The 26492-nt window shown below is 49.0% G+C and overlaps 1 protein-coding gene across 1 annotated transcript in view; it reads left to right on the forward strand.

The window, feature by feature from the left end:
- LOC135179633 (catenin alpha-2) overlaps positions 1-26492 on the forward strand; it is an 898848-nt gene that overhangs the window by 176209 nt on the left and 696147 nt on the right. Inside the window, exons 4-5 of the mRNA XM_064151673.1 lie at positions 15571-15737; positions 24225-24344. Coding sequence (XP_064007743.1) covers positions 15571-15737; positions 24225-24344 — 287 coding nt within the window. The remainder of the gene's footprint in view (positions 1-15570; positions 15738-24224; positions 24345-26492) is intronic.

Consider the following 26492-nt stretch of genomic DNA (forward strand, 5'->3'; position numbering starts at 1 on the left):
TCCAACCTGGTTGATTCTATGATTCTGTGATCAGTGTGTGTTGTTTGATCAGAACTCTAAAGTGTTTACTGAGAATGCTGGCAAATGTACTCCAGGCAGAGATGTGCTCAAAATGGTCAATGGAAAGACAATAAATTAATGTCTTGTGTAGAGTCATTAAGGTTGGGAAAGACTTTGAAGGTCATTGAGTTGGACTGCAATCCAGATACCATGACCTGTGCCCTGAAGCATCACATCTGCAGGTTTCTTCAGCATCTCCAGGCATAGTGACTCCACCACCTCCCTGGGCAGCCTGTTCCAAACCCTGACCACTCTGACAGGAAAGAAAATTTTCCTGATCTCCATCCTAAACCTCCCCTGGCACAATTTCAGGCCATTTGCTCTACTTCTATTGCCTGGCACTGGGGAGAAGAGACCACTCACCATCTCACTCCACTCTCCTTTCAGGCTATGGTAGAGAGCAGTGAGGTGTCTCCTCAGCCTTCTTATCTACAGGCTAAACAACCCCACCTCCCTCAGCTGCTCCTCATATGCCACGTCCTTCAAACCTCTCACCAACCTTGTTGCTACCCTCTGGATACCTTCCAGGACCTCAACATCTTTCTTATACTGTGGTGCCCAGAACTGAGCTCAGTACTCAGGGTGTACTCACCAGAACTAAGTACATGGGCACCACCACTTCCCTCCTCTTGCTGGATGGAGGTTGGATGAGTGCCATGGAAAATGCAATCAAAAATAAAGAACACAGGAGGAAACCTACTTTAAGTGAGGAGAAGGTCTGAGGAGGGTAAAGGAGAGTCCCAGTTAAAGTTTATTGCCCCAAGGAATGCTTATGTGGTTCTCATTAAATGTGGCTGTGTAAGGAGCAAAACTAATCCTGGTAACACAGAGCAGAACTCACAGCTTCCACTTTTTTGGTGAATTACAGCAGCATTATGACACCAAGCTAGGAGCAGCTGTGGATATGTTGGAGAGTAGGAGAACCCTACAGAGGGACCTGGCCAGGCTGGATGGGTGGGCAGAGGCCAATGGGATGAGATTGAACAAGGCCAAGTGCAGGGTTCTGCACTTTGGCCACAACAACCCCAAGCAGCACTACAGGCTGGGGACAGAGTGGCTGAGAGCAGCCAGGAGGAAAGGGAGCTGGGGGTGCTGGGAGAGAGGAGCTGCAGAGGAGGCAGCAGTGCCCAGATGGGCAGCAGAGCCAATGGCATCCTGGGCTGGCTCAGGAGCAGTGTGGGCAGCAGGACAAGGGAGGTTCTTCTGCCCCTGTGCTCAGCACTGCTCAGGCCACCCCTGGAGTGCTGTGTCCAGTTCTGGGCTCCTGAATTGCAGAGAGATGTTGAGGTGCTGGAAGGTGTCCAGAGAAGTGCAGCAAGGCTGGGGAGGGGCCTGGAGCACAGCCCAGTGAGGAGAGGCTGAGGGAGCTGGGGGTGTGCAGCCTGCAGCAGAGGAGGCTCAGGGCAGAGCTCATTGCTGCCTGCAGCTGCCTGCAGGGAGGCTGTAGCCAGGTGGGGTTGGGCTCTGCTGCCAGGCAAGCAGCAACAGAAGAAGGGGACACAGTCTCAAGCTGTGCTGGGGCAGGTCTAGGCTGGCTGTGAGGAGAAGTTGTTGCCAGAGAGAGTTGTAGCCAGGAGCTACCCTACACTGGAGGACAGAGGTGATATTTCCTGCTTTTGGGAGTGCTGAGACTGGAAGTTTAAGGGGAGGTTTTATTTGCACACATACAGCAGGCAATCCTGTAGCATGGATACATTCACAGAGCAGGCCAAGGATCCTCCAACATCCACCCTCAGCAGGCCTGAAGCAGGCCAAAGCCTCCCTCCCCAGCTCAGGCCTGCAAGGCCTCGGCAGGCTGTGTGGTGCAGCTCAACACTGCCTGCTGGCTGGGAGCCCTCTGCCCCACATGGCCCAGGAGATGAGCAGGGACACCTCTGTTCCTGAGCAGAGAAGTGAAGGCAGGAGCACAGAGCTGTCTGCCCCACATGGCCCAGGAGATGAGCAGGGACACCTCTGTTCCTGAGCAGAGAAGTGAAGGCAGGAGCACAGAGCTGTCTGCTCCACAGAGCCCAGGAGATGAGCAGGGACACCTCTGTTCCTGAGCAGAGAAGTGAAGGCAGGAGCACAGAGCTGTCTGCTGCATACAGCCCAGGAGATGAGCAGGGACACCTCTGTTCCTGAGCAGAGAAGTGAAGGCAGGAGCACAGAGCTGTCTGCTCCATACAGCCCAGGAGATGAGCAGGGACACCTCTGTTCCTGAGCAGAGAAGTGAAGGCAGGAGCACAGAGCTGTCTGCTCCACACAGCCCAGGAGATGAGCAGGGACACCTCTGTTCCTGAGCAGAGAAGTGAAGGCAGGAGCACAGAGCTGTCTGCTCCACAGAGCCCAGGAGATGAGCAGGGACACCTCTGTTCCTGAGCAGAGAAGTGAAGGCAGGAGCACAGAGCTGTCTGCTGCATACAGCCCAGGAGATGAGCAGGGACACCTCTGTTCCTGAGCAGAGAAGTGAAGGCAGGAGCACAGAGCTGTCTGCCCCACACAGCCCAGGAGATGAGCAGGGACACTTCTGTTCCTGAGCAGAGAAGTGAAGGCAGGAGCAGAGAGCTGTCAGCCCCACACAGCCCAGGAGATGAGCAGGGACACCTCTGTTCCTGAGCAGAGAAGTGAAGGCAGGAGCACAGAGCTGTCTGCCCCACACAGCCCAGGAGATGAGCAGGGACACCTCTGTTCCTGAGCAGAGAAGTGAAGGCAGGAGCACAGAGCTGTCTGCTGCATACAGCCCAGGAGATGAGCAGGGACACCTCTGTTCCTGAGCAGAGAAGTGAAGGCAGGAGCACAGAGCTGTCTGCCCCACACAGCCCAGGAGATGAGCAGGGACACTTCTGTTCCTGAGCAGAGAAGTGAAGGCAGGAGCACAGAGCTGTCTGCTGCATACAGCCCAGGAGATGAGCAGGGACACCTCTGTTCCTGAGCAGAGAAGTGAAGGCAGGAGCACAGAGCTGTCTGCTCCACACAGCCCAGGAGATGAGCAGGGACACTTCTGTTCCTGAGCAGAGAAGTGAAGGCAGGAGCACAGAGCTGTCTGCTGCATACAGCCCAGGAGATGAGCAGGGACACCTCTGTTCCTGAGCAGAGAAGTGAAGGCAGGAGCACAGAGCTGTCTGCTCCACATGGCCCAGGAGATGAGCAGGGACACCTCTGTTCCTGAGCAGAGAAGTGAAGGCAGGAGCACAGAGCTGTCTGCCCCACACAGCCCAGGAGATGAGCAGGGACACCTCTGTTCCTGAGCAGAGAAGTGAAGGCAGGAGCACAGAGCTGTCTGCTCCACACAGCCCAGGAGATGAGCAGGGACACCTCTGTTCCTGAGCAGAGAAGTGAAGGCAGGAGCACAGAGCTGTCTGCTCCACACGGCCCAGGAGATGAGCAGGGACACCTCTGTTCCTGAGCAGAGAAGTGAAGGCAGGAGCACAGAGCTGTCTGCCCCACACAGCCCAGGAGATGAGCAGGGACACCTCTGTTCCTGAGCAGAGAAGTGAAGGCAGGAGCACAGAGCTGTCTGCTCCACAGAGCCCAGGAGATGAGCAGGGACACCTCTGTTCCTGAGCAGAGAAGTGAAGGCAGGAGCACAGAGCTGTCTGCTCCACATGGCCCAGGAGATGAGCAGGGACACCTCTGTTCCTGAGCAGAGAAGTGAAGGCAGGAGCACAGAGCTGTCTGCTCCACAGAGCCCAGGAGATGAGCAGGGACACCTCTGTTCCTGAGCAGAGAAGTGAAGGCAGGAGCACAGAGCTGTCTGCTCCACACAGCCCAGGAGATGAGCAGGGACACCTCTGTTCCTGAGCAGAGAAGTGAAGGCAGGAGCACAGAGCTGTCTGCCCCACACAGCCCAGGAGATGAGCAGGGACACCTCTGTTCCTGAGCAGAGAAGTGAAGGCAGGAGCACAGAGCTGTCTGCTCCACACAGCCCAGGAGATGAGCAGGGACACCTCTGTTCCTGAGCAGAGAAGTGAAGGCAGGAGCACAGAGCTGTCTGCTCCACACAGCCCAGGAGATGAGCAGGGACACCTCTGTTCCTGAGCAGAGAAGTGAAGGCAGGAGCACAGAGCTGTCTGCTCCACACAGCCCAGGAGATGAGCAGGGACACCTCTGTTCCTGAGCAGAGAAATGAAGGCAGGAGCACAGAGCTGTCAGCTCCATACAGCCCAGGAGATGAGCAGGGACACCTCTGTTCCCCAGGAGAGGCAGGTAGGAGAAGAGAGCAATACCAGCCAGGCACTGTAAGCTGTGATGCCAGGAAGTGGAATAGAATAACAACATCCCAGTGGCCTGGGATAGCCATGGCTGTCCCCTGAGACTGTCTGCCTTTGTTGCAGGGCTGTGTCTCTGTGGTCTTGTAATAAATGGGTTGAGGAACTTCCCTCCTCCACCCCAGCTTAAATTTTACCAGAGTAGCTCGGACAGCTTGGAAGTAAGATGAAGCTGTATTTAGAGCAAAGCTAAATTTACAAGCATATAGAGTCAGAGAATGGTTTAGGTTGGAAGGGACATCAAAGATCAGCCAGTTCCAAGCTCCTGCCATAGGCAGGGACACCTCCCACTAGAACAGGTTGCTCAAGGCCTCATCCAACCTGGCCTTGAACACCTCCAGAGAGGTTGTGGAGCACAGAATCACCCAATGTGATCAAGGATCCCTTTGGGTGCTTCTGTGCCCCACAACCTCCCTGGGCAACCTGTGTCAGTGTCTCACCACCCTCACTGCAAGCAACTTCTTCCTAGCATCCACTTTCAATCTCCCTTCTGCCAGTTTAAACCCATTCCCCCTTGTCCTCTCATTACCAGACCTTGTCAATAGTCCCTCCCCAGCCTTCCTAGAGCCCCTTTCAGATACTGCAAGGCCACTCCAAGGTCTCCTCAAAGCCTTTTCCTCTCCAGGCTGCAGAGCCCCAACTCTTGTAGCCTGTCCTCATAGCAGTGCTGCTGCAGCCCTCTGAGCATCTTTGTGTCCCTCCTCTGGGCTCGCTGCAACAGTTCAATGTTCTTCTTGTGCTGGGGACTCCAGAACACACACAGACATATGCTATGGTCTGGTTGACTGGATAGGGCTGGGGGATAGGTTGGACTGGATGATCTTGAAAGTCTCTTCCAACCTGCTTGGTTCTATGATTATATATATATATATATATATATATATATATATATATATATATATATACACAATATATATATATTTACATGAATTTAGAACTATATACAATTTAGAAATAATATAGAAATCCAAACTCCCCTCCTGGACAAAGAAAAGAAGCCCAGAAGGGGCCAAATGCCACCTTCTCTCTCTCTCCCAGACAGAAAACAACCAGCAACAGAACAAGGGGACCCAGTCTCAAGTTGTGCCAGGGTAGGTATAGGCTGGATATTAGGAAGAAGTTCTTCACAGAGAGAGTGATTGGCATTGGAATGGGCTGCCCAGGGAGGTGGTGGAGGCACTGTCCCTGGGGGTGTTGAAGCAAAGCCTGGCTGAGGCACTTAGTGCCATGGTCTGGTTGACTGGCTAGGGCTGGGTGCTAGGTTGGACTGGATGAGCTTAGAGGTCTCTTCCAACCTGGTTGATTCTATGATTCTATGATTCAAAGCTTAACTGTTACCTGTTTGCCAAGGTTAGTAGAAGAAGTTAAACAGAAAACTGAAGAGATCCATCATGCAGAATCAAAAGAGAACAAACTGTTTGCACTTTGGCTTTTTATCCTGTTTAGCAGACCAATGACTGATACTGTCTTTGTCATGAGTTTCTTTTTACAATTAATGATCTAATTCCTCTTATTGGAATATTCCAATTAGCCTAAAATGAGCACAGGCCCCAAAACCCTCACAGGGTGACACTGCAGAAGGAGACTTGTCTTTCTCTTTGCCTGAAGGTTGGCTTTGTAACCTGCCCCATATTGTCCACCAAAACAACATGACTGAAGCAGAAAGGACTGACTGAGTCAGAAAGGGTTGATCAGATCTCAACCTCAACTCCTTGCCTTTCTCCTTTTGGCAGGCTGTTTGGCAGGAGCAGGGAGGTCATTCTGCCCCTGTACTCTGCACTGGTTAGACCACACCTTGAGTGCTGTGTTCAGTTCTGGGCCCCCCAGTTTAGGAGGGACATTGAGATGCTTGAGCGTGTCCAGAGAAGAGCGACGAGGCTGGGGAGAGGCCTTGAGCACAGCCCTACGAGGAGAGGCTGAGGGAGCTGGGATTGGTTAGCCTGGAGAAGAGGAGGCTCAGGGGAGACCTCATTGCTGTCTACAGCTACCTGAGGGGTGGTTGTGGCCAGGGGGAGGTTGCTCTCTTCTCTCAGGTGGCCAGCACCAGAACAAGAGGACACAGCCTCAGGCTGTGCCAGGGGAGATTTAGGCTGGAGGTGAGGAGAAAGTTCTTCCCTGAGAGAGTCATTGGACACTGGAATGGGCTGCCCGGGGAGGTGGTGGAGTCGCCGTCCCTGGAGCTGTTCAAGGCTGGACTGGACGTGGCACTTGGTGCCATGGTCTGGCCTTGAGCTCTGTGGTAAAGGGTTGGACTTGATGATCTGTGAGGTCTCTTCCAACCTTGGTGCTACTGTGATACTGTTTCCCAATTCAAATGCCCAAGATAAAGTCTCTGCAGCACTCCAGGTCTCCCCCCACTTTGCCCTGTCCATCAGCACACTGGACAGCTGGTGGAACTCTCATTACCTTTGCTCTGTTGGGAGCTCACATCACCCATAACACAAGTTTTAGAGGGCACTTCCACACAGCCATCTGAGGTCACACCATCAGCAAGCTGAAAAGAATCTCCTTCCAAATGCTCTCAAATTACCAGTCTAAAATACCTGATTTTCCAGTTCAAAGGGTGACTCAAACCTTTCTTTCTCATATTTTTTTCCTAATGTTGGATTGAACAAAAAGCAATTCAGTTCAGAATTTCTGCCCAATGAATCCACAGTGATTTCAAGCACTCAGCTGCGATCCAGCCCATGTTTCACCAGCAAATAAATTAGAACAGCTTCAAAAGGAGAGGCTCAGATGCTCATCCTATGGTGTTCTATAGCTTCATGGCACCAGCGTTCTTCTGAGGGGTCAGGGACTTCAATTCAAACCTCTTTATTGAATTGCACACAGAGAGGACTTAAATACAAATTTCATGCACACTGGAAAAGCTTCTTGCAGAACATTGTTCATGGTGATCTCAACATTTAATTGCAAAGGCTGTACTTTAATACTGCTGGGAATTACTGACTGTGGGCTAAGCCTACCCACTATTGGCATTACTGCTAGCAGGCAGAAGAGGGTGAGCTAAGTGTCTGGGGTGCCTCTTCCAATTTGTAAAACTCTTTTTGTTTTCATTTTTCTTTTTCTTTTTTTTCTTCAATGTATATTTTTTTTCTTTAATTCTAGCAAAACTCTTGTCCAAATTTGACCTGAATTCAGAAATTTCCTGCATACTAATACCACTCTGTGAAGGGAGCAAAATACTTGCTGAGAAATATGTCTTAGTTACAATCCGTTGATGGTTTTTTTCCTTTAGGAACTGTGCTGTGTTCCTGTACTCCTTTCCCAAATAAATCATAGAATGGTTTGGGTTGGAAGGAGCCTCAGAGATCATTTACTCCAACCTCCCTGCCGTGGGCAGAGATGCCTCTCAGCTAGACTCAGTTGCCCAAGACTTCATCCAACCTGAGCTGGAAGACCTCTAGGCAGGAGGCATCCACAATCACTCTGGGCAACCTATTCCAAAGTCTCACCACAAGAAGCTCTTGTGCTGAAGAGCTTCTTCCCAAGATCCAGTCTAACCCTACTCTCCCTCAGCTTAAAACCATTCCTTGTAAAAAGTCCCTCCCCAGCTTTCCTGTAGACCCCCTTCAGGTACTGGAAGGCAGCTCTTAGGTTCCCCTGGAGTCTTCTCTTCTCCAGGCTGAAGGACTCCAGTTCCCTCAGCCTATCATAGAATGGTTTAGGTTGGAAGGGACCTCAAAGCTCATCCAGTTCCAAGCCCCTGACAACCCTTTCCTAACACCTAGTTTGAATCTCCCCTATGCCACTTTAAACCCACTACCCCTTGTCCTGTCATTACAAGACCTTGCCAGTAGTCCCTCCCCAGCCCTCCTGTAGCTCCCTTCAGACACTGGAAGGCCACTATAAGGTCTCCTCTAAGCCTTCTCTTCTCCAGGCTGCAGTAGCCCAACTCTCATAGCCTGTCCTCATAGCAGAGCTGCTGCAGCCCTCTGAACATCTTCATGGCCTCTTCTGGACTCGCTGCAACAGTTCAGTGTTCTTCTTGTGCTGGGGGCTCCAGAACTGCCCCCAGGACTGCAGGTGGGGTCTGAGTAGAACAGAGCAAAGGAGCAGAACCCCCTCTCTTGCCCTGCTGGCCACACTGCTCTTGCTGCAGCCCAGCACAGAGTTGCTATCTGGGCTGCACTCACACTGCAGGCTCATGTTGAGCTTTTCATCAGCCCAGACCCCCAGGGCCTTTACCTCAAGGCTGCTTTCAGCCATTCCCCCCCTGCCCCATCCTGGATTTGTGCTTGGGATTGCACCCACCCAGGTGCAGAACCTTATACTTGGCCTTGTTGAATGTCATGAGGTTGGCCTGGGCACAGCTCTGCAGCCTGTGCAGGTCCCTCTGGATGGATCCCTGCCCTCTAGCAAGTCGACTGTGCCACACAGCTTGGTGCCATCTGCAGCCTTGCTGAGGGTGCACTGATTCCTCTGTCCATATCACTGACAAAGATGTTCAACAGCACTGGTGCCAGCACTGACCCCTGAGGGGTGCCACTTGGCACTGCTCTCCAGGTAGACATTGTGCCCTTGATCACCACTCTCTGCATGTGATCATCCAGCCAGTTCCTTATCCAGCAGTGCTCCACCTATCAGGTCCATGTTTTTCCAGTCTGGTGACCAGGATGTCATGTGGGACAGAGTCAAATGCGTATCCTCACAGCAGAGGTGCTCCTGCCCAAACCAGCAGACTGAGCTAAGCCTCTTCCTTTACAGAATGTAAGTGAAGTTCTCACCTTTATCTCAGAGCAAGGTGGGCAAGAATTCAGTGTGTAACCCTTAGCAAGAAAGTGGCTGAGGAAGTGCATAACAGAATCTGCACATTGGCAGGTGAAGTCTTCCTCACAGCTGCAAATTAAATGTCCTAGGAAATTGTGTTCCTTGTCAGATGTATTCCAGAACCAGAATAATTTCCCAGGGCTGCTGAGATGATTACAGGGACAGCTCTCCTGTGCAGTAAGGAGAAAACAAGATCCTTCATTTCATCCATCATGGCTCATTGAAAGAGTATGCCAAGTGAGAAAGGGCCAGTAGGGAACAGAGTGCAAGAGGAATACTGACTTAAAATGAAGGACAAGTGGGGCATGAGAGGAGGTGGATATAAATTATCTATAAATACACTCAGTGTGGAATTAAAGCATCTCTAATGAAAAAGAACTGTCAGATCTCAGAGTTCATTTTAGGATGAGTTTCCTTCTTCCAGGAGGATTAATTGGGGTTAAATGTCTGAGCTGTTCCTAGGATGGAGGTTTGATAAGTTTATGAGCATAGTTGTTATCATATTAAGATTATTATTAATTATATTATGACATGACTGTCTGCAGTGGCAAGGAAGCAGACTCGATGACTCAAGATGTCTGTTTCTTGCATTGACCTAATTTTCACTGGCAGTAATTTAATATAGATTCCAGACTAACTCGAAATGAGCTTGGAGAGAAATGGAGAACTGAAAGTAGGGCTGGATTTTTCCAGATAAAAAGGCTTCTCCAGTAGCCTCCACATTACCTTTGGCATGGAGTTTGCATCAGCAAGTTTGCAGATGACACCAAGCTGTGGGCAGATGTGGCTGGGTTGCAGGGCAGAAGGGCTCTGCAGCAGGACCTTGACCGCCTGGACAGATGGGCAGAGTCCAAGGGGATGGCTTCAATAGCTCCAAGTGCAGGGTGCTGCACTTTGGCCACAGCAACCCCATGCAGAGATACAGGCTGGGGTGGGAGTGGCTGGAGAGCAGCCAGACAGAGAGGGATCTGGGGGTGCTGATTGATACCCACCTGAACATGAGCCAGCAGTGTGCCCAGGTGGCCAAGAGAGCCAGTGGCATCCTGGCCTGCATCAGGAATGGTGTGGCCAGCAGGAGCAGGGAGGTCATTCTGCCCCTGTACTCTGCACTGGTTAGACCACACATTGAGTGCTGTGTTCAGTTCTGGGCCCCCCAGTTTAGGAGGGACATTGAGATGCTTGAGCGTGTCCAGAGAAGGGCAACGAGGCTGGGGAGAGGCCTTGAGCACAGCCCTACGAGGAGAGGCTGAGGGAGCTGGGATTGGTTAGCCTGGAGAAGAGGAGGCTCAGGGGAGACCTTATTGCTGTCTACAGCTACCTGAGGGGAGGTTGTGGCCAGGAGGAGGTTGCTCTCTTCTCTCATGTGGCCAGCACCAGAACAAGGGGACACAGCCTCAGGCTGTGCCAGGGGAGATTTAGACTGGAGGTGAGGAGAAAGTTCTTCCCTGAGAGAGTCATTGGACACTGGAATGGGCTGCCCGGGGAGGTGGTGGAGTCGCCGTCCCTGGAGCTGTTCAAGGCAGGACTGGACGTGGCACTTGGTGCCATGGTCTGGCCTTGAGCTCTGTGGTAAAGGGTTGGACTGGATGATCTGTGAGGTCTCTTCCAACCTTGATGATACTGTGATACTGTGTGATAGTGGCTTCAGAATAGTTAAAACCTTTGCTGTACCAGCAAGGGTGAGTAACGTTAACTGGAACTAAGATGGACAACTCTTCCCCCACATAGTTTTCTAGGCTATTAGATTGTAAACTGTGAACTGTGAATTTTCTATATCTCTTCAACAACCTTCTATGGACTTTCATATTAATACTTTCCTTATCTACTTTTTTTTTTTTGGCTTTTCAGTACTTTTTACCTCATTATTTTTGGAGAATATTTATGCCACCTAACTTTAGCTTTTGAAAGTTAAGTAACTAATCCAAACTTTTTATACTGTGATATTGACCCTCTGCATTATCTCTTTGACTACCAACACTGGTTGTTAATTGTATCAGTAGTAATATCTCCTTGGACAGTCCAGCCTAGGAAGATAACTTTCTTGCTTGCTTTCATGGTGCCACTGGCCCATTGTCAAATATTATTTCCTTCTTTCATAGTTCAACAACAACAACCTGAGGCTCTAGACTGGTAACAAGGCAGAAAATGGTAAAATCTCTTCAGCAGCACCATGGAAGTTAGACACTTTGCAGCCATCTAATTCCAAAAGCCAAAGCTTGCTTTGGCTGCTGTTTCGTCTTAGGTGTCTCTAAATCTCAAGTGCTCAGTGCTCAGAATTACTTCCATCTCATAGAGTCATAGAGTCATACAGGTTGGAAGAGACCTCCAAGATCACCCAGTCCAGCCTGTCAAACCTATGTCATCTGAGTCTGTCCAGTTCTGGGCACCCTAGTCCAGGAAGGACAAAGAACTACTGGAAAGAGTCCAGCACAGGACCACTGAGATGCTGAGGGAACTGTAAGACCTCTCATATGAGGAAAGGCTGAGGGATCTGGGGCTGTTTAGCCTGGAGAAGAGGAGGCTGAGAGGGGATCCTATTAATGCTTAAAATTATCCAAGGGATGGGTGTCAGGAAGATGGGGCCAGACTCTTCTTAGTGGTCCTCAGTGACAGACAAAAGGTAATGGACATAAACTTGAACATAAGAGGTTTCATTCTTTACTGTGAGGGTGGCAGAGCACTGGAACAGGCTGCCCAGCGACGTGGTGGAGTCTCCATCTCTGGAAATTTCAAGGCCCACCTGAATGTATTCCTGTGAATGTGACCTGCTTTAGGTGATCTCACTCTGGCAAGGGGATTGGAGTAAACCATCGTCAGAGGTCCCTTCCAACACCTTCCATTCTGTGGTTCTTGGTGATTCTGTGAATCCACCTTAGAGCTTCAGCAAGGGGGAGCCTGGCTGGGCTTTCCATACGGATGCCTGTGTGCCCTTGGGTTATGTCCCCTCAATCCAGCTTCCTGCAAAGAGCTGTGATAATTGGTTTATCTTAACTAACCTTTAGTAAATAACCAAAAAGAAGGTGATGCCTTCCCAACTGTAACACTGACTCCACAGTTTGCATCCAGTTTCAACTGTCTACAACTACCTGAAGGGGCATTGTAGCCAGGTGGGGGGTGGCCTCTTCTCCCAGGCAACCAGCAATAGAACAAGGGGACACAGTCTCAAGTTGTGCCAGGGTAGGTCTAGGCTGGATATTAGGAAGAAGTTCTTCACAGAGAGAGTGATTGGCATTGGAATGGGCTGCCCAGGGAGGTGGTGGAGGCACCGTCCTTGGGGGTCTTCAAGCAAAGCCTGGCTGAGGCACTTAGTGCCATGGTCTGGTTGATTGGATAGGGCTGGGTGCTAGGTTGGACTGGATGATCTTGGAGGTCTTTTCCAACCTGGTTGATTCTATGATTCTATGAAACTCAAACATAACCCTCACCCCCATGCTAGACTCTAAGCTGTTCTGTGGTGGCTCCCAGCCTCTCCTTTTACATGGAGGATTTTGAGTCACTGCCTCAAGAACTTCAGAAAAAAAAAAAGATGGAAATTTAATTTCTGGGGTTTTTTTGGCCCAAGAAAAAGTTGATACATTTTTCCAGTCACCATTTGATCTAAAGTGTATATCAGAAAAAAACAAATCATGAGTTCCTTGCTCCTTGTTTCTGTAATTTTTAGCACATAGGTAAAATGGATGCAGATGAAGGCTCAGCAAACTGTTGTCCTCCTCCACCTTGTTGTTTCTTTGCAGAGACTGAGTAACTACAACTTTGTGTTGCTAAGCAATAGAGCATTGAAGTACACTTAGCTGTTTGCTTTGTTTTATCTTTTATGATAATGATTGTTCCTTTTCTTTTAAGAAACCTCCTGGGAGTTTTGGCAGCCTTATGGAAATCTAAGAAAAAAGTTGACAGGTTGAAAGAGTTGAGGTTGTTCAGCCTGGAGAAGAGAAGGCTCTGGGGAGATCTTAAAGCAGCCTTCCAGTATTTGAAAGGGGTTACAGGAGAGCTGCAGGGGGACTTGTACAAAGGCATGGGGCGACAGGATGAGGGCTGATGGCTTCAAGCTGAAAGAAGCTGGGTTTAGATGAGATACCAGGAAGAAATTCTTCCCTCTTAGAGTGGTGAGGTTAACTGGAACAGGTTATCCAAAGAAACTGTGGAGGTTCAAAGCCAGGTTGAATGGGAACTTGAGCAATGTTGCCTACTGGAAGGTGTCCCTGCCCATGGCAGTGGGGCTGGAACTAGATGATCTTTAAGGTCCCTTCCAACCCAAACCATTCTATGGTCCTGGGCAACCTGCTGTGGCTGACCCTGCTTTAGCAGAGATGTTGAACTAGATGACCTCCAAAAGTGCCTTCCAAAATCCACCATGCTGAGATTCTGTGATTCTATGATTTTGAAAATTCTGAGTCTTTTGAAAAGCAGCTTAGATGCAGAGATGTCTTTCAGCAAAGGGTAGCAGTCAGCAGCTCATCTTAACCATCAGTAACGATGGAATTCCAGATATCTTAGCGATGGGATTGTATCCCATAGCCGGGCTGGCTTACTGAAAATGCTGCTGAGAACTCTCTGCAGCAGAATACAAAACACTTTGGCCATGCCCAAGGTGGTCTGAAGGTAGCAAAGCTGCATAACAGCAGGGCAGCCCTGTGCAGCTACACTAGCTCAGAACTTGAGCCATTAGCATGGCACAGTCCAACTCGACTGCAACTGGCTTTGAGCTTTGAGTGAGACTCATCAGCTGGTGCATGGCAGCCTTGTTGCTTCTGACACCAGGCACAGCAAGCACCTAGGGTTTGGGTTTAGAGGTTTCTCAGCTAGGCTGTTTTCCATTGCCCTTTGAAATCCTTTAAAACACATGAGTGTTTCTCTTCTGGATTGGGCTAATATTAACACCTCTGAATTTCCATTTCCTAGCATACATTTTTTCTGCCATTGCTTGAATTCTGAAGGAGGATGTTGCATTTTCACTCCATTAGTTCTCAGCTGACACTGCTGAGAATCAAGTCATGTAATCACCCATTTCCTACAAGGAGGAAGGTAGTTAGCAAGTGGTGCATGTTTTCCCTCTTGCTTAGAATAACATTCTGCTAGCTCACAACAAGTCTTAAGATTGTGACTTGCTCAGAAGCATCCTAATAACCCTTTTGAATCAGTAGCTTCTTCTGAGGGCCTCAGCATTCTATAGTAAGTTTATTTTTGCATTCTAGTTGTTGCATCCCTGATGTTCAACCCACAACTAGGAGTCAGATGACTTTCACTTCTGAAGTTACATGAGATGGTAAGGGTTGGACGGGACCTCTGAGCATCATTGACTCCAATCCCACTGCCAGGCAGCAGAGAGGCAGCTACAGGAATAGCCAGGCAGACTCTTCTGTGCTCCACAACATCCCTGGACAACCTCTGCCAGTGTCTCACTAACCTCACTGTAAAGAACCTTTTCCTAACATCTAGTTTCAATCTCCTCTCTGCCAGTTTAAACCTATTCCCCCTTGTCCTGTCATTACCAGACCTTGTCAATAGTCCCTCCCCAGCCTTCCTGTAGCCCCCTTCAGACACTGCAAGGCCACTCCAAGGTCTCCTGGAAGCCTTCTCTTCTCCAGGCTGCAGAGCCCCAACTCTTGTAGCCTGTCCTCATAGCAGAGGCTGGGGTCGGAGTGGCTGGAGAGCAGCCAGACAGAGAGGGATCTGGGGGTGCTGATTGATACCCACCTGAACATGAGCCAGCAGTGTGCCCAGGTGGCCAAGAGAGCCAGTGGCATCCTGGCCTGCATCAGCAATGGTGTGGCCAGCAGGAGCAGGGAGGTCATTCTGCCCCTGTGCTCTGCCCTGGTTAGACCACACATTGAGTGCTGTGTTCAGTTCTGGGCCCCCCAGTTTAGGAGGGACATTGAGATGCTTGAGTGTGTCCAGAGAAGGGCGACGAGGCTGGGGAGAGGCCTTGAGCACAGCCCTACGAGGAGAGGCTGAGGGAGCTGGGATTGGTTATCCTGGAGCAGAGGAGGCTCAGGGGAGACCTCATTGCTGTCTACAACTACCTGAGGGGTGGTTGTGGCCAGGAGGAGGTTGCTCTCTTCTCTCAGGTGGCCAGCACCAGAACGAGAGGACACAGCCTCAGGCTGCACCAGGGGAGATTTAGGCTGGAGGTGAGGAGAAAGTTCTTCCCTGAGAGAGTCATTGGACACTGGAATGGGCTGCCCGGGGAGGTGGTGGAGTCGCCGTCCCTGGAGTTGTTCAAGGCAGGATTGGACGTGGCACTTGGTGCCATGGTCTGGCCTTGAGCTCTGTGGTAAAGGGTTGGACTGGATGATCTGTGAGGTCTCTTCCAACCCTGGTGATACTGTGTGTGATACTGTGTGATACAGAGGGCCTGTCCACTCACTAAGCCATTTATGGTCTTTTCCCTCTAACAGCAGCTGGTTTTAGTGGATTTTCATACTTACTGGAAAGTAACCAAATAATGCACTACTTGCCTTTGACTCTCTTGTTGTTGCTGTTGCAATTCCAGGGGAAACAATGCGGGTTGCCTCCTCGGAGTTCGCCGACGACCCCTGCTCCTCGGTCAAGCGAGGCACCATGGTGCGGGCGGCTCGCGCCTTGCTGTCCGCTGTCACTCGCCTGCTCATCCTGGCTGACATGGCTGATGTCATGAGGCTCCTGTCTCACCTGAAGATTGTATGTATTTTTAGTTGGGGTTTTTTGGTTGGTTTCGTGTTTCGGGTGTGTGAACAAATAGGGAGTGGCTGTCACTGTTCATGTGTTTTACTCGATTCTCGATTTTGGCTGGGCAGTGTCTGGCTCAAGAGCAGCCCTGGGGAGGGAGACTTGGGGGTGCTGGTGGATGAGAAGCTCAGTGGGAGCCACCAGTGTGCACTCATAGCACAGAAAGCAAGCAGTAACCTGGGCTTCATCAAGAGAAATGTGGGCAGCAGGGCGAGGGAGGTGATCCTCACATTCTGTTCCTTCATGGTGTGACCCCACCTGGAGCGCTTTGTCCAGTTCTGGAGCCCTTATTACAAGAAATATAGGGATGATCTTGGAGGTCATTTCCAACCTGGTTGATTCTGTGATTCTATGAATGTACTGGGATGTGTCCAGACAAGAGTCAGAAGGATGATCAGAGAGCTGGAGCTCCTCACCTATGAAGGTAAGACTGAGAGAGCTGGGGCTGTTCAGTCTGGAGAAGAGAAGACTCCAAGGAGACCTTATTCTGGCCTTCCAGAATCTGAAGAGGGTTACAAGAAAGCTGGGGAAGGACTTTTCAGGGTGTCAGGTAGTGATAGGACTGGGGGGAATGGAGCAAAAGTAGAAATGGGTAGATTCAGATTGGATCTTAGGAAGAAGTGAGTAGTGGTGAGACACTGGAACAGGCTGCCTAGTGAGGTGACGGAAGCCCCATCCCTGGTGGTCTTTAAAGCCAGACTAGGTGCAGCTCAGAGCAACCAGATTTAATGTGAGGTGTCCCTGCTCATGGCAGGGGGCTTGGAACTAAATAATCCTTGGAAGTCCCTTCCAGCTCTGACAATTGAGGCACTCGGTGCCATGGTCTAGTTGACTGGCTAGGGCTGGGGGATAGGTTGGACTGGATGATCTTGGAGGTCTCTTCCAACCTGCTTGATTCTATGATTCTATGAATTCTATGATTCTATGATTTCACTGATTGCTCTTCAAGTGTTGCTAAAGAGGCAAGAGATGAGACATTGCTGCGTGAGGCTCATTCATTGTCTAATTTTACAGAGCCTCATTTGGGGAGAAAATTGTCAGATCTTTTTAACGACAGGACTGGTAGTGCTGTTAGGCAGCTCTCTGAACCCAGCAGCTGCATTTACTTAACCTCACCTGGCATCTTCTCGCCGTTGGTTTCCTCTCTCAGTGCTTGTAGAGGATTGCTCTCTCGTGGCAGACTTTAGGTACTACACTTGCTCTGCTTTTTGGTTGCTTTTATTTTATGCACATGTTCTGGATGTATGGAAAGACTGAACCTTTAATCTGGAAGCAGATAATAACTATCAAAAGGGAAACATAAAATCAAGATGATTGGAAGATTGCCAGACGGTTTGTAATGGATTTGTATTCACTTCTGGCTGCCACCATTCCTAGGTTTATAAAACACTTTACAATTGAAACTAGGAAATGTTTATTTGTTGTTAGGGTTGTTTGTTTTTTTTTACTAATTATTGGATTATTTCACTTTTGATGCATAAACAACCCGAATTTTTTAAGAGAAGTGTTAAAGTATGTTTGAATTCTGCAGAGTACATCTGTGAGTTTAGGAGAGGAGATGGAGAGTCACTGCTTTTCAATAATCATAGAATGGTCTAGGCTGGAAGACACCTTAGAGATCATCTAATCCAACCCCTCTGCCATGGGCAGACACCCCTCAACTAGCCCAGGTTACTCGAGGTCCCATCCAACCTGACCTTGAACATCTCCAGGGAGGGGACAACTATAGCCTCTCTGGACAATCCATTCCAGACTCTTGCCACCCTTGTAATGAAGAATTTATTCCTCAGAGCCAATCTAAGTGCATTCTTCTTCAATTGAAATCCATTTTCCCTTGTTCTGTGGGTAGACACTCTTGTAAAAAATCCCTCTTCAGCCTTCCTGTAGGCTCCCTTCAGGTATTAGAAGGCAGTTATGACCTCCTTGGACTCTCCTCTCCTCTCCTCTCCTCTCCTCTCCTCTCCTCTCCTCTCCTCTCCTCTCCTCTCCTCTCCTCTCCTCTCCTCTCCTCTCCTCTCCTCTCCTCTCCAGCCTGAACAACCTCAGCTCCCTCAGCCTATCCTCATAGTAGAGGTGTTCCAGCCCCTGGATCATCTTTGTGGCCCTCCTTTGGACTTGTTCCAACAGATCTATGTCCCTCTTATGGCAGGGACACCAGAACTGGGTACAATATTCAATCTGGTGTCTCACAACCGCAGACTAAAGGGGCAAAATCACCTTTCTTGCCTTGCTGGCCACAGTCCTCCTGATGCAGCCTAGGATGCAGTTGACCTTCTGGGCTGTGGTAGTGCACTGCCAGCTACCCCAAAAGTTTTGTTCTGTTCTGTTGTTTCGGTTTGTCTGTTTAAAAGCACAACTGTACAACAACATTCTGTTCTGGCAAAGCAGTGAGAGCCCTGCATATAAGCTAAATAGCTTGAAAACAGTTTTCACCATGAAAAGCAGATTTTTCTGCACAGATTCTAGTGAACTCCAGTGAACAGAATGCTGCTCTTGTAGGTGTCAGCACGTGGCTCTGATTCTGTGCAGAGTAAGCACTGCTTCACTCCAATATGCTTTTAATTCTCCCCTTCTGTGATACTCCACACAAATGTAATTGGAATAGTCTTTTGCTAGTGAGGCTAACACTTTAGTATTCTAAACAGCTTTTGTGTTCTAAGCATTAGGATCAAAATTCAGCCTCAACATTTGTCACAGATGATGATGATGAATACTGATCTCAGATCTGGGATTTCTCCCTCTGTCACAGCAGTGACCTCAGTTAATAAAACACTCATAGCCAAAAAGACCTTTGAGGGGTCCTTCTAACTCAGTGCATTCTGTGATTCTGTGACTGTTTTCAAGGGCTCGTAGCAGCAAGGGCCAGGGAGCAGTGGTTTGGAACTAGAGCAGGATAGATTTAGATTGGACATTAGGAGCAAGTTCTTTACGATGAGGGTGATAAGACACTGTAACGGGTTGCCCAGGGAGATGGTGGAGGCCCTATCCCTGGAGGCATTCAAGATCAGACTTGACAGGGCTTTGAGCAACCTGCTCTCATTGGGGATATCCCTGCTCACTAGAGAGGGGTTGGACTAGATGACTTTTAAAGGTTCTTTCCAATGCAGTGCACTCTGATTCTGTAGTAGTGCTTGGGTGTGGGTGTCATACGCAGCTTGCAGCCTGATTTCCAAGAGCAGTGGGTGGCAATGAAGTTTGTGATCAATGCATTTATTTATTCATTCCCTTATTATCACAGAATCACAGAATTGCTTTGGTTGGAAAAGCCCTTTAAAATCATCCAGGCCAGCCACTCTTTAATTCTACCAAGACTGGTGCTAAACCATGGCCCTCAGCACTGCATCTCTGCCTCTTTCCTGCACCTCCAGGGATGGGGGTTCAGCCACCTCCCTGGGCAGCCTGTTCTAGTGTTTGAGAACCCTTTCAGTCAAGAAGTTTCTTTTACTGTCTGATGTAGTGACCAACCTCAAGTGCAACTTGATGCCATTTGGTTTTATGCTATCACCTGTTAATTGGGAGAAGAGATTAACCTCACCTCACTCACAGTATCACAGTATCATCAGGGTTGGAAGAGACCTCACAGATCATCAAGTCCAACCCTTTACCACAGAGCTCAAGGCTAGACCAGGGAGTTGTAGAGAGCAAATTTCCTTTCCAAGAAGCCAGGCATTTCTGCTGATTTTCAGTAAAAATTAAACTCAAGGACATCAAATTTGATTGATTTCTTTTTATTTCACCTCTTTCCCCATCCCCTCTCAGGTTAGAATCAGAATTCATCTCTGAGGACCGACAGTGTAAATAGTTTTTTATCTTGCCATTTTATAAGGCAAACAATTTTAGACCAAAATTAAAGTGTTAGGGAGAAAAAAAGTGTTTATGTCTTGCAAGGTTAACAAAGGAACAGGTCTTGTATTGACTCAAAGGTAACAATCAGAGATAGGTATAAGATAGCCATAGAATTAATAAACCAGAATCATTCTGCATGTCAAAGGTATGAAGCCTGATTTATGGTGCTGTGTTCTGTAATCAGCTCTCACTGAAGGCATGACAAAGACTCGTGGAAAGCAGTGCATTTTAATGTGTGTTTTAGAGGAAACAGACACAGACACTTTCTGCAAGGACATTTGGTTGTTCCTTTCACTTTATCTTTTGCATTACTAAAATTAGTAGTAGTGCTTCTGGTGGTGCAGCTCGTGCAACACTCCAGATAGCACATCCTAATGTGGTATGTGATCAGGCACACACAAAATTCTGAGTCAGTTGTAAATAATACAGAATCAGAGAATTGGTTGGGTTGGAAATCCTTCAAGGCAGGATTGGATGTGGCACTTGGTGCCATGGTCTAGCCTTGAGCTCTGTGGTAAAGGGTTGGACTTGATGATCTCTGAGGTCTCTTCCAACCTTGGTGATACTGTGACACTGTGATTATCAAGTCCAAACATCAACACACCACCACCATGGCCATTAAACCATGTCCCCAAGTGTCATGTCCCCACATTTCTTGAACACCTCCAGGGATGGTGACTCTACCACCTCCCTGGACAATCTGTTCCAATCCCTGACTACTCTTGCACCAAAGATTTTTTTCCTAATCTCCAACCTAAATCTGCCCTGTCACTGGTTCAGTCAATTTCCTCTTGTTCTATCACTTGTCACTAAGGAAAAGAGACCAACCCCAACCTCTCTGCAACATTCTCTCAGGCAGTTGTAGAGAGCAATGATCAAACTGACATTCAAAGATGTGGGCCCATTTCTATATACAAAGTTTCTTGATAGCTTCTGACAAAGAAACCCCAACCAGCCAACAAAAACAACCAAAAAGCTTCTGTATTTTGGTTTCCAAATCTATTTCACCAGTTAAACATGACATGACATTGCAAACCATTCACTGATTTGTTGGGGGTTTTTGGTTATAAATAGCAGATTTCATAACTTACAATTTAAGATCACACTGTCAAGATGCTTACATCTGAACTTTGAGATGCATCACATGATGACTGTCATCATCTCTAACCTAAACCTCTCCTGGCATCATTTTAAGCCATTTCTTCTCCTCCTGCCACTTGATCACAGAATCATAGAATCAAGCAGGTTGGAAGAGACCTCCAAGATCATCCAGTCCAACCTAGCACCCAGCCCTATCCAGTCATCTAGACCATGGCACTAAGTGCCTCATCCAGTCTTCTCTTGAACACCTCCAGGGATGGTGACTCCACCCTGGGGAGCCCATTCCAATGCCAATCACTCTCCCTTTGAAGAAGGGAGGAGACCAACCCCAACTTTACTTCAGTCTCCTTCCAGGGAGTTGTAAGAGCAGCAGATCTGTACAGTTGAGTGAAATCATAGGTTTTGAGGATAGAGAATTTACTCCAACATGAACTCATGAAAGAAGTTGTAATTGAAAACTGGATTTGTGCTCCTCTACTTTTTAATCCTTTTCTTAACCCATTTTTCTCCCTTTGGAATATCAAGGGCTTGATCCCAGGCTGTCACTGACTGATGATCAGTGTATTCTGTAATGTGATTATCAGAGCAGGATCTATAACAACTACTCTGGCAGTTTTGTTTAGTAGGGAGCTGGCAGGACTTACACCAGTGTGTACCTGTACGTTGTGCCTGTGCTTATTGTTACAAACACATTAAAGATGAAAGGCTCAGGCAGTTTAATCTAAATGCTTCTTGATATGAAAAGAAAATGTTCATATTTTGAAAGGATCCCTACAAGAACAAAGCAGTTAATCCAGGGATGCTCTTGGAATTTGTGTCAAGGCAGGCAAATAGCTCAGCTTTTAAAGCTGCTGCCCCTTTTAGGAGTAGAAGAGGAGGAAATCAGGTTCTGAATAAGAAGTGTTTGCAGCTCTCTGGCTTTGATATTCAGTTTCCAACACAACAGCTTTGGATATCTGTGCTCAAATGAGACGTTTTCCTACCTTAATGTCTAGGTTTGCTCCTCCACTGCCTTGTCATTGCTAAACCCACAGTAAGTAGGGGAATGCTCAGAATAAAAACAGCTGCTGTAGCTGGTAAATAAACACAGCTAGAGCCACACCAGTAGTAAAAAAGCAGGCTCTGCACATCATTATGCCTTTCTGCATTCCTTAGCTACTGCTGAATTTCTGTTCCCAGTGGCCTTTGGAGAGTAAGCTGCAAACCTCTGCTCCTGCATGTCCCCATCAGAGTTAGCTGTATCTCGTTGAGGGGACAATGTGGCTGTTGTTGAAAGCTTCTGCACCTTGCCCTGCACTGAAGCAGTGGGGTTTAGGGCGAGGAATGAACAGAAGCATTTGAGTTCTTTAATCTTCTTGCTTGGAATTGCAGCTTTATCTCATGGGGGATAGAAATAAAACTTGGAATTTTCATCTAGTCACAGGAAAATTTCCTTTACCAATTGTGTGAGGAAAGCATTTTATTTCTGCAGATGTTTGTTTCCATGCTTCAGCATGGAAAGTTTCACAAAGGGTTTGGTAGACTGAGCTGTTGGTTTGACTGGAGAGTTGGACCTTTGCTGTGAGCTGCAGCACGAGGGAGTAACTGCTGGAATGTTTTCTTGGGTAGATTCTTTGCTCAGTTTGCAATAAATCATAGGATCATCATAGGATGTTAGGGGTTGGAAGGGACCCAAAGAGATCATCAAGTCCAACCCCCCTGCCAGAGGAGGACAATCCTATCTAACACAGATCACACAGGAACACATCCAGACAGGGCTGGAAAGGCTCCACAGAAGGAGACTCCACAGTCTCTCTGGGCAGCCTGTGCCAGGGCTCTGGGACCCTCACAGTAAAGAAGTTCCCCCTTGTGCTGGAGCAGAACCTCCTGTGCTGCAACTTACACCCATTGCTGCTTGTCCTATCCCAGGCAGCAGTGAGCAGAGCCTGTCCCCCGCTCCTGGCAGCCCTCAGATACTTAGAAACATTGATCCAATCCCCTCTCAGTCTTCTCTTCTGCAGACTAAGCAGCCCCAGGGCCCTCAGCCTCTCCTCATCAGCCATGCCCTCCTGTCCCCTCATCATCCTCCTAGCCCTCCACTGGACCCTCTCCAGCAGATCCCTGTCCCTCTTCAACTGGGGAGCCCAAAACTGAACATTCCAGATGAGGTCTCAGCAGGGCAGAGTAGAGGAGGAGGAGAACCTCCATTGCTCTGCTGGACACATCCTCCTAATCCACCCCAGGCTCCCATTGGCCTTCTTGGCCAGCAGGGCACATTGCTGTGCCATGGGGAACTTGTTAGCCACCAGCACCCCCAGGGCCCTCTCCACAGGGCTGCTCTCCAGCAGTCACCTCCCAGCCTGGACTGCTGCAGTTTGTTATTCCTCCCCAGGTGCAGGACTCTGCACTTGTCCCTGTTGAACCTCATCTGATTCCTCTGTGCCCAGCTCTCAGTCTTCCCAGGTCTCTCTGGATGGCAGCACAGCCTGCATCTGTCTCAGCCAAGCCTCCCAGCTTGGTGTTGTCAGCAAACTTGCTGAGCAGACTCTGTCTGTCTGTGCCCTCATCCATGGCATTGATGAAGATGTTGACCAGGACTGGCCCCAGCACTGATCCCTGGAGGACACCACTGGTCACAGCTCTCCAGCTGGACCTGGCGCCATTGATCACCACCCTCTGAACTCTATCTTGCAACCAGTTCCTAACCCACCTCACTGTCCACTCTTCCATTCCACACTGGCTCAGGTTGCTCACTGAAATGTCGTGGGAGATGGTGTCAAAGGCCTTGCTAAGGTCAAGGTAGACTAATAATAAAAGAGAAGTAAGGGAGGTGGTGGAGTCGCCGTCCCTGGAGCTGTTCAAGGCAGGATTGGAAGTGGCACTTGGTGCCATGGTCTGGCCTTGAGCTCTGTGGTAAAGGGTTGGACTTGATGATCTGTGAGGTCTCTTCCAACCCTGATAATACTGTGATACTGATACTGTGATACTGTGATACTGTGAAAAACCAACTAAACAATGTAATAACTATATCCTGGGTTAAATCTTTTGTTTCATTTATCTCACAAAGATAAACTGGTTTGGGTATATCAGGGTAAATGTGAAACTTAATGGCAAGTTTATGTCTTTTTATGCTATATTTCTTGTCCAGGATTAATATCTTCCCCTTGTTTTCCCACAAATCCTATGCTGCACATTAAGAACATACTGATCTGTTTTGTTTTCAGCCCCACAAATATCCAACACTTCATCTGGTAAGTGTGAGTGGGGAAGTGAATGCAGTTCTGGCTTCTCCATGATCCCAAAGAACATCAGGTGTGAAGTGGCACAGAATGACAGTCAGCTTCTCTTCTAAGAAACCTCATTAAAGTTACTGGGACTGTCCTAAAGGTGCTGTTCAGGGATGGACATTGAGGCTAAACCGAGTCCATATGACAGTGCATATTGCAGAGAGTAGCTATGGGTTTGTCAGCCTGCACCCAGATCAAAGTTGCTGACACAGCTGATGTCTTCTAGGTGGAGGAAGCTCTGGAAGCCGTGAAAAATGCAACAAATGAGCAAGATTTAGCCAATCGCTTTAAAGAGTTTGGGAAGGAGATGGTGAAACTCAACTATGTGGCTGCCAGGAGACAGCAGGTGAGTGCATTTTAAAGCAGTGGTTGAGAAAGTCTTGGTTCTGAAGGTCTTGCAATTTATGTCCAAGTCTGGTTTAGAATGTACAGTGAATAATTGCTGTGCCACTATTTCATCACCTTGGTTTGGTTTGGATGTGAAGACATGTTTCAAAATGCAGGTTGTTTTAAGGATATTTTCCAAGTGGCTTCATGGCATGGTTTGGGAAGGGGCTTTAAAGATCATCCAGTTCCAAGCCCAATCCCATAGGCAGGGACGCCTTCCACTAGCCCAGGTTGCTTAAGGCCCCATCCAACCTAGCCTTGAACACCTACACAGAGGGGACATCCACAACCTCCCTGGACAAGCTGTTCCAGTGTCTCACCAGCCTCACTGGAAAGAATTTGTTCCTCAAAAATTTCAGTGAACAACAGATTGAAGAGTGAAAAGGCAAATGGGTAAGGAGGTGAAGAATAGTTTCCATTTGGTGATTATTCCCATTTAATTCTAACCTGTGTTCTGTCACCTGACACTAGGGAGGAGAGTCCAACCCTCACCTCACTCCAACTTCCTTTAAGGGAGTTGTAGAGAAGAGCAATGAGGCCTCCCCTCAGCCTCCTGTTCTCCAGACTAAACAACTCCAGTTCCCTCAGCTGCTCCTCATCAGACCTCTCAGCTTCTCTGCCCTCCTCTGGATACACTCAAGCTCTGCAATGTCCTTGTAATGAGTGGCACAAAACTGAACTCATTTTTTGAGGTGTGACCTCACCAGTGCCAGGTACAATCACTTCCTTAGTCCTGCTGGCCACACTATTGCTGATGCAGGCCAGGATGCTGTTTGCCTTCTTGGCCACCTAGGCACACTGCTGGCTCATGTTCAGGTGGCTGTCAGCCAGCACCCCCAGATCCTTTTCTGCTGGGTGACTTTCCAGCCACTCTGCCCCAAGCCTGGAGCATTTCATGGGATTGTTAACCAGGGCCAAGGGTTATCATCATAGTAGTATAGTATCATAGTATCATCAGGGTTGGAAGAGACCTCACAGATCATCCAGTCCAACCCTTTACCACAGAGCTCAAGGCCAGACCATGGCACCAAGTGCCACGTCCAGTCCTGCCTTGAACAGCTCCAGGGACGGCGACTCCACCACCTCCCCGGGCAGCCCATTCCAGTGCCCAATGACTCTCTCAGGGAAGAACTTTCTCCTCACCTCCAGCCTAAATCTCCCCTGGCGCAGCCTGAGGCTGTGTCCTCTTGTTCTGGTGCTGGCCACCTGAGAGAAGAGAGCAACCTCCTCCTGGCCACAACCACCCCTCAGGTAGTTGCAGACAGCAATGAGGTCTCCCCTGAGCCTCCTCTTCTCCAGGCTAACCAATCCCAGCTCCCTCAGCCTCTCCTCGTAGGGCTGTGCTCAGGGACTCTCCCCAGCCTCATCGCCCTTCTCTGGACACGCTCAAGCATCTCAATGTCCCTTTTAAACTGGTGAGCCCAGAACTGAACACAGCACTCAAGGTGTGGTCCAACCAGTGCAGAGTACAGGGGCAGAATGACCTCCCTGCTCCTGCTGGCCACACCATTCCTGATGCAGGCCAGGATGCCACTGGCTCTCTTGGCCACCTGGGCACACTGCTGGCTCATGTTCAGGCGGGTATCAATCAGCACCCCCAGATCCCTCTCTGTCTGGCTGCTCTCAGCCACTCCGACCCCAGACTGTATCTCTGCATGGGGTTGTTGTAGCCAAAGTGCAGCACCCTGCACTTGGAGCTATTGAATGCCATTCCCTTGGACTCTGCCCATCTGTCCAGGTGGTCAAGGTCCCGCTGCAGAGCCCTTCTGCCTTCCAACTCAGTCACATCTGCTTGGTGTCATCTGCACACTTGCTGATGACTGACTCCATGCCCTCATCCAGATCATCTATGAAGATGTTAGAGGATGGGGCCCAGCACAGATCCCTGAGGGACACCACTAGTGACAGCTGCCAGCTGGATGTGGCACCATTCACCACCACTCTCTGGGTCCGGCCCTCCAGCCAGTTCCTAACCCAGCACAGAGTGTTGCCATCCAAGCCATGGGCTGACAGCTTAGTCAGCAGTTTGCTGTGGGGGACAGTGTCAAAGGCCTTGCTGAAGTCCAGATAGACCACATCCACAGGCTCCCCACAGCCACCAAGCAGT

This window comes from Pogoniulus pusillus, chromosome 11, assembly GCF_015220805.1.
Source record: "Pogoniulus pusillus isolate bPogPus1 chromosome 11, bPogPus1.pri, whole genome shotgun sequence".
Lineage (NCBI taxonomy): Eukaryota > Metazoa > Chordata > Aves > Piciformes > Lybiidae > Pogoniulus > Pogoniulus pusillus.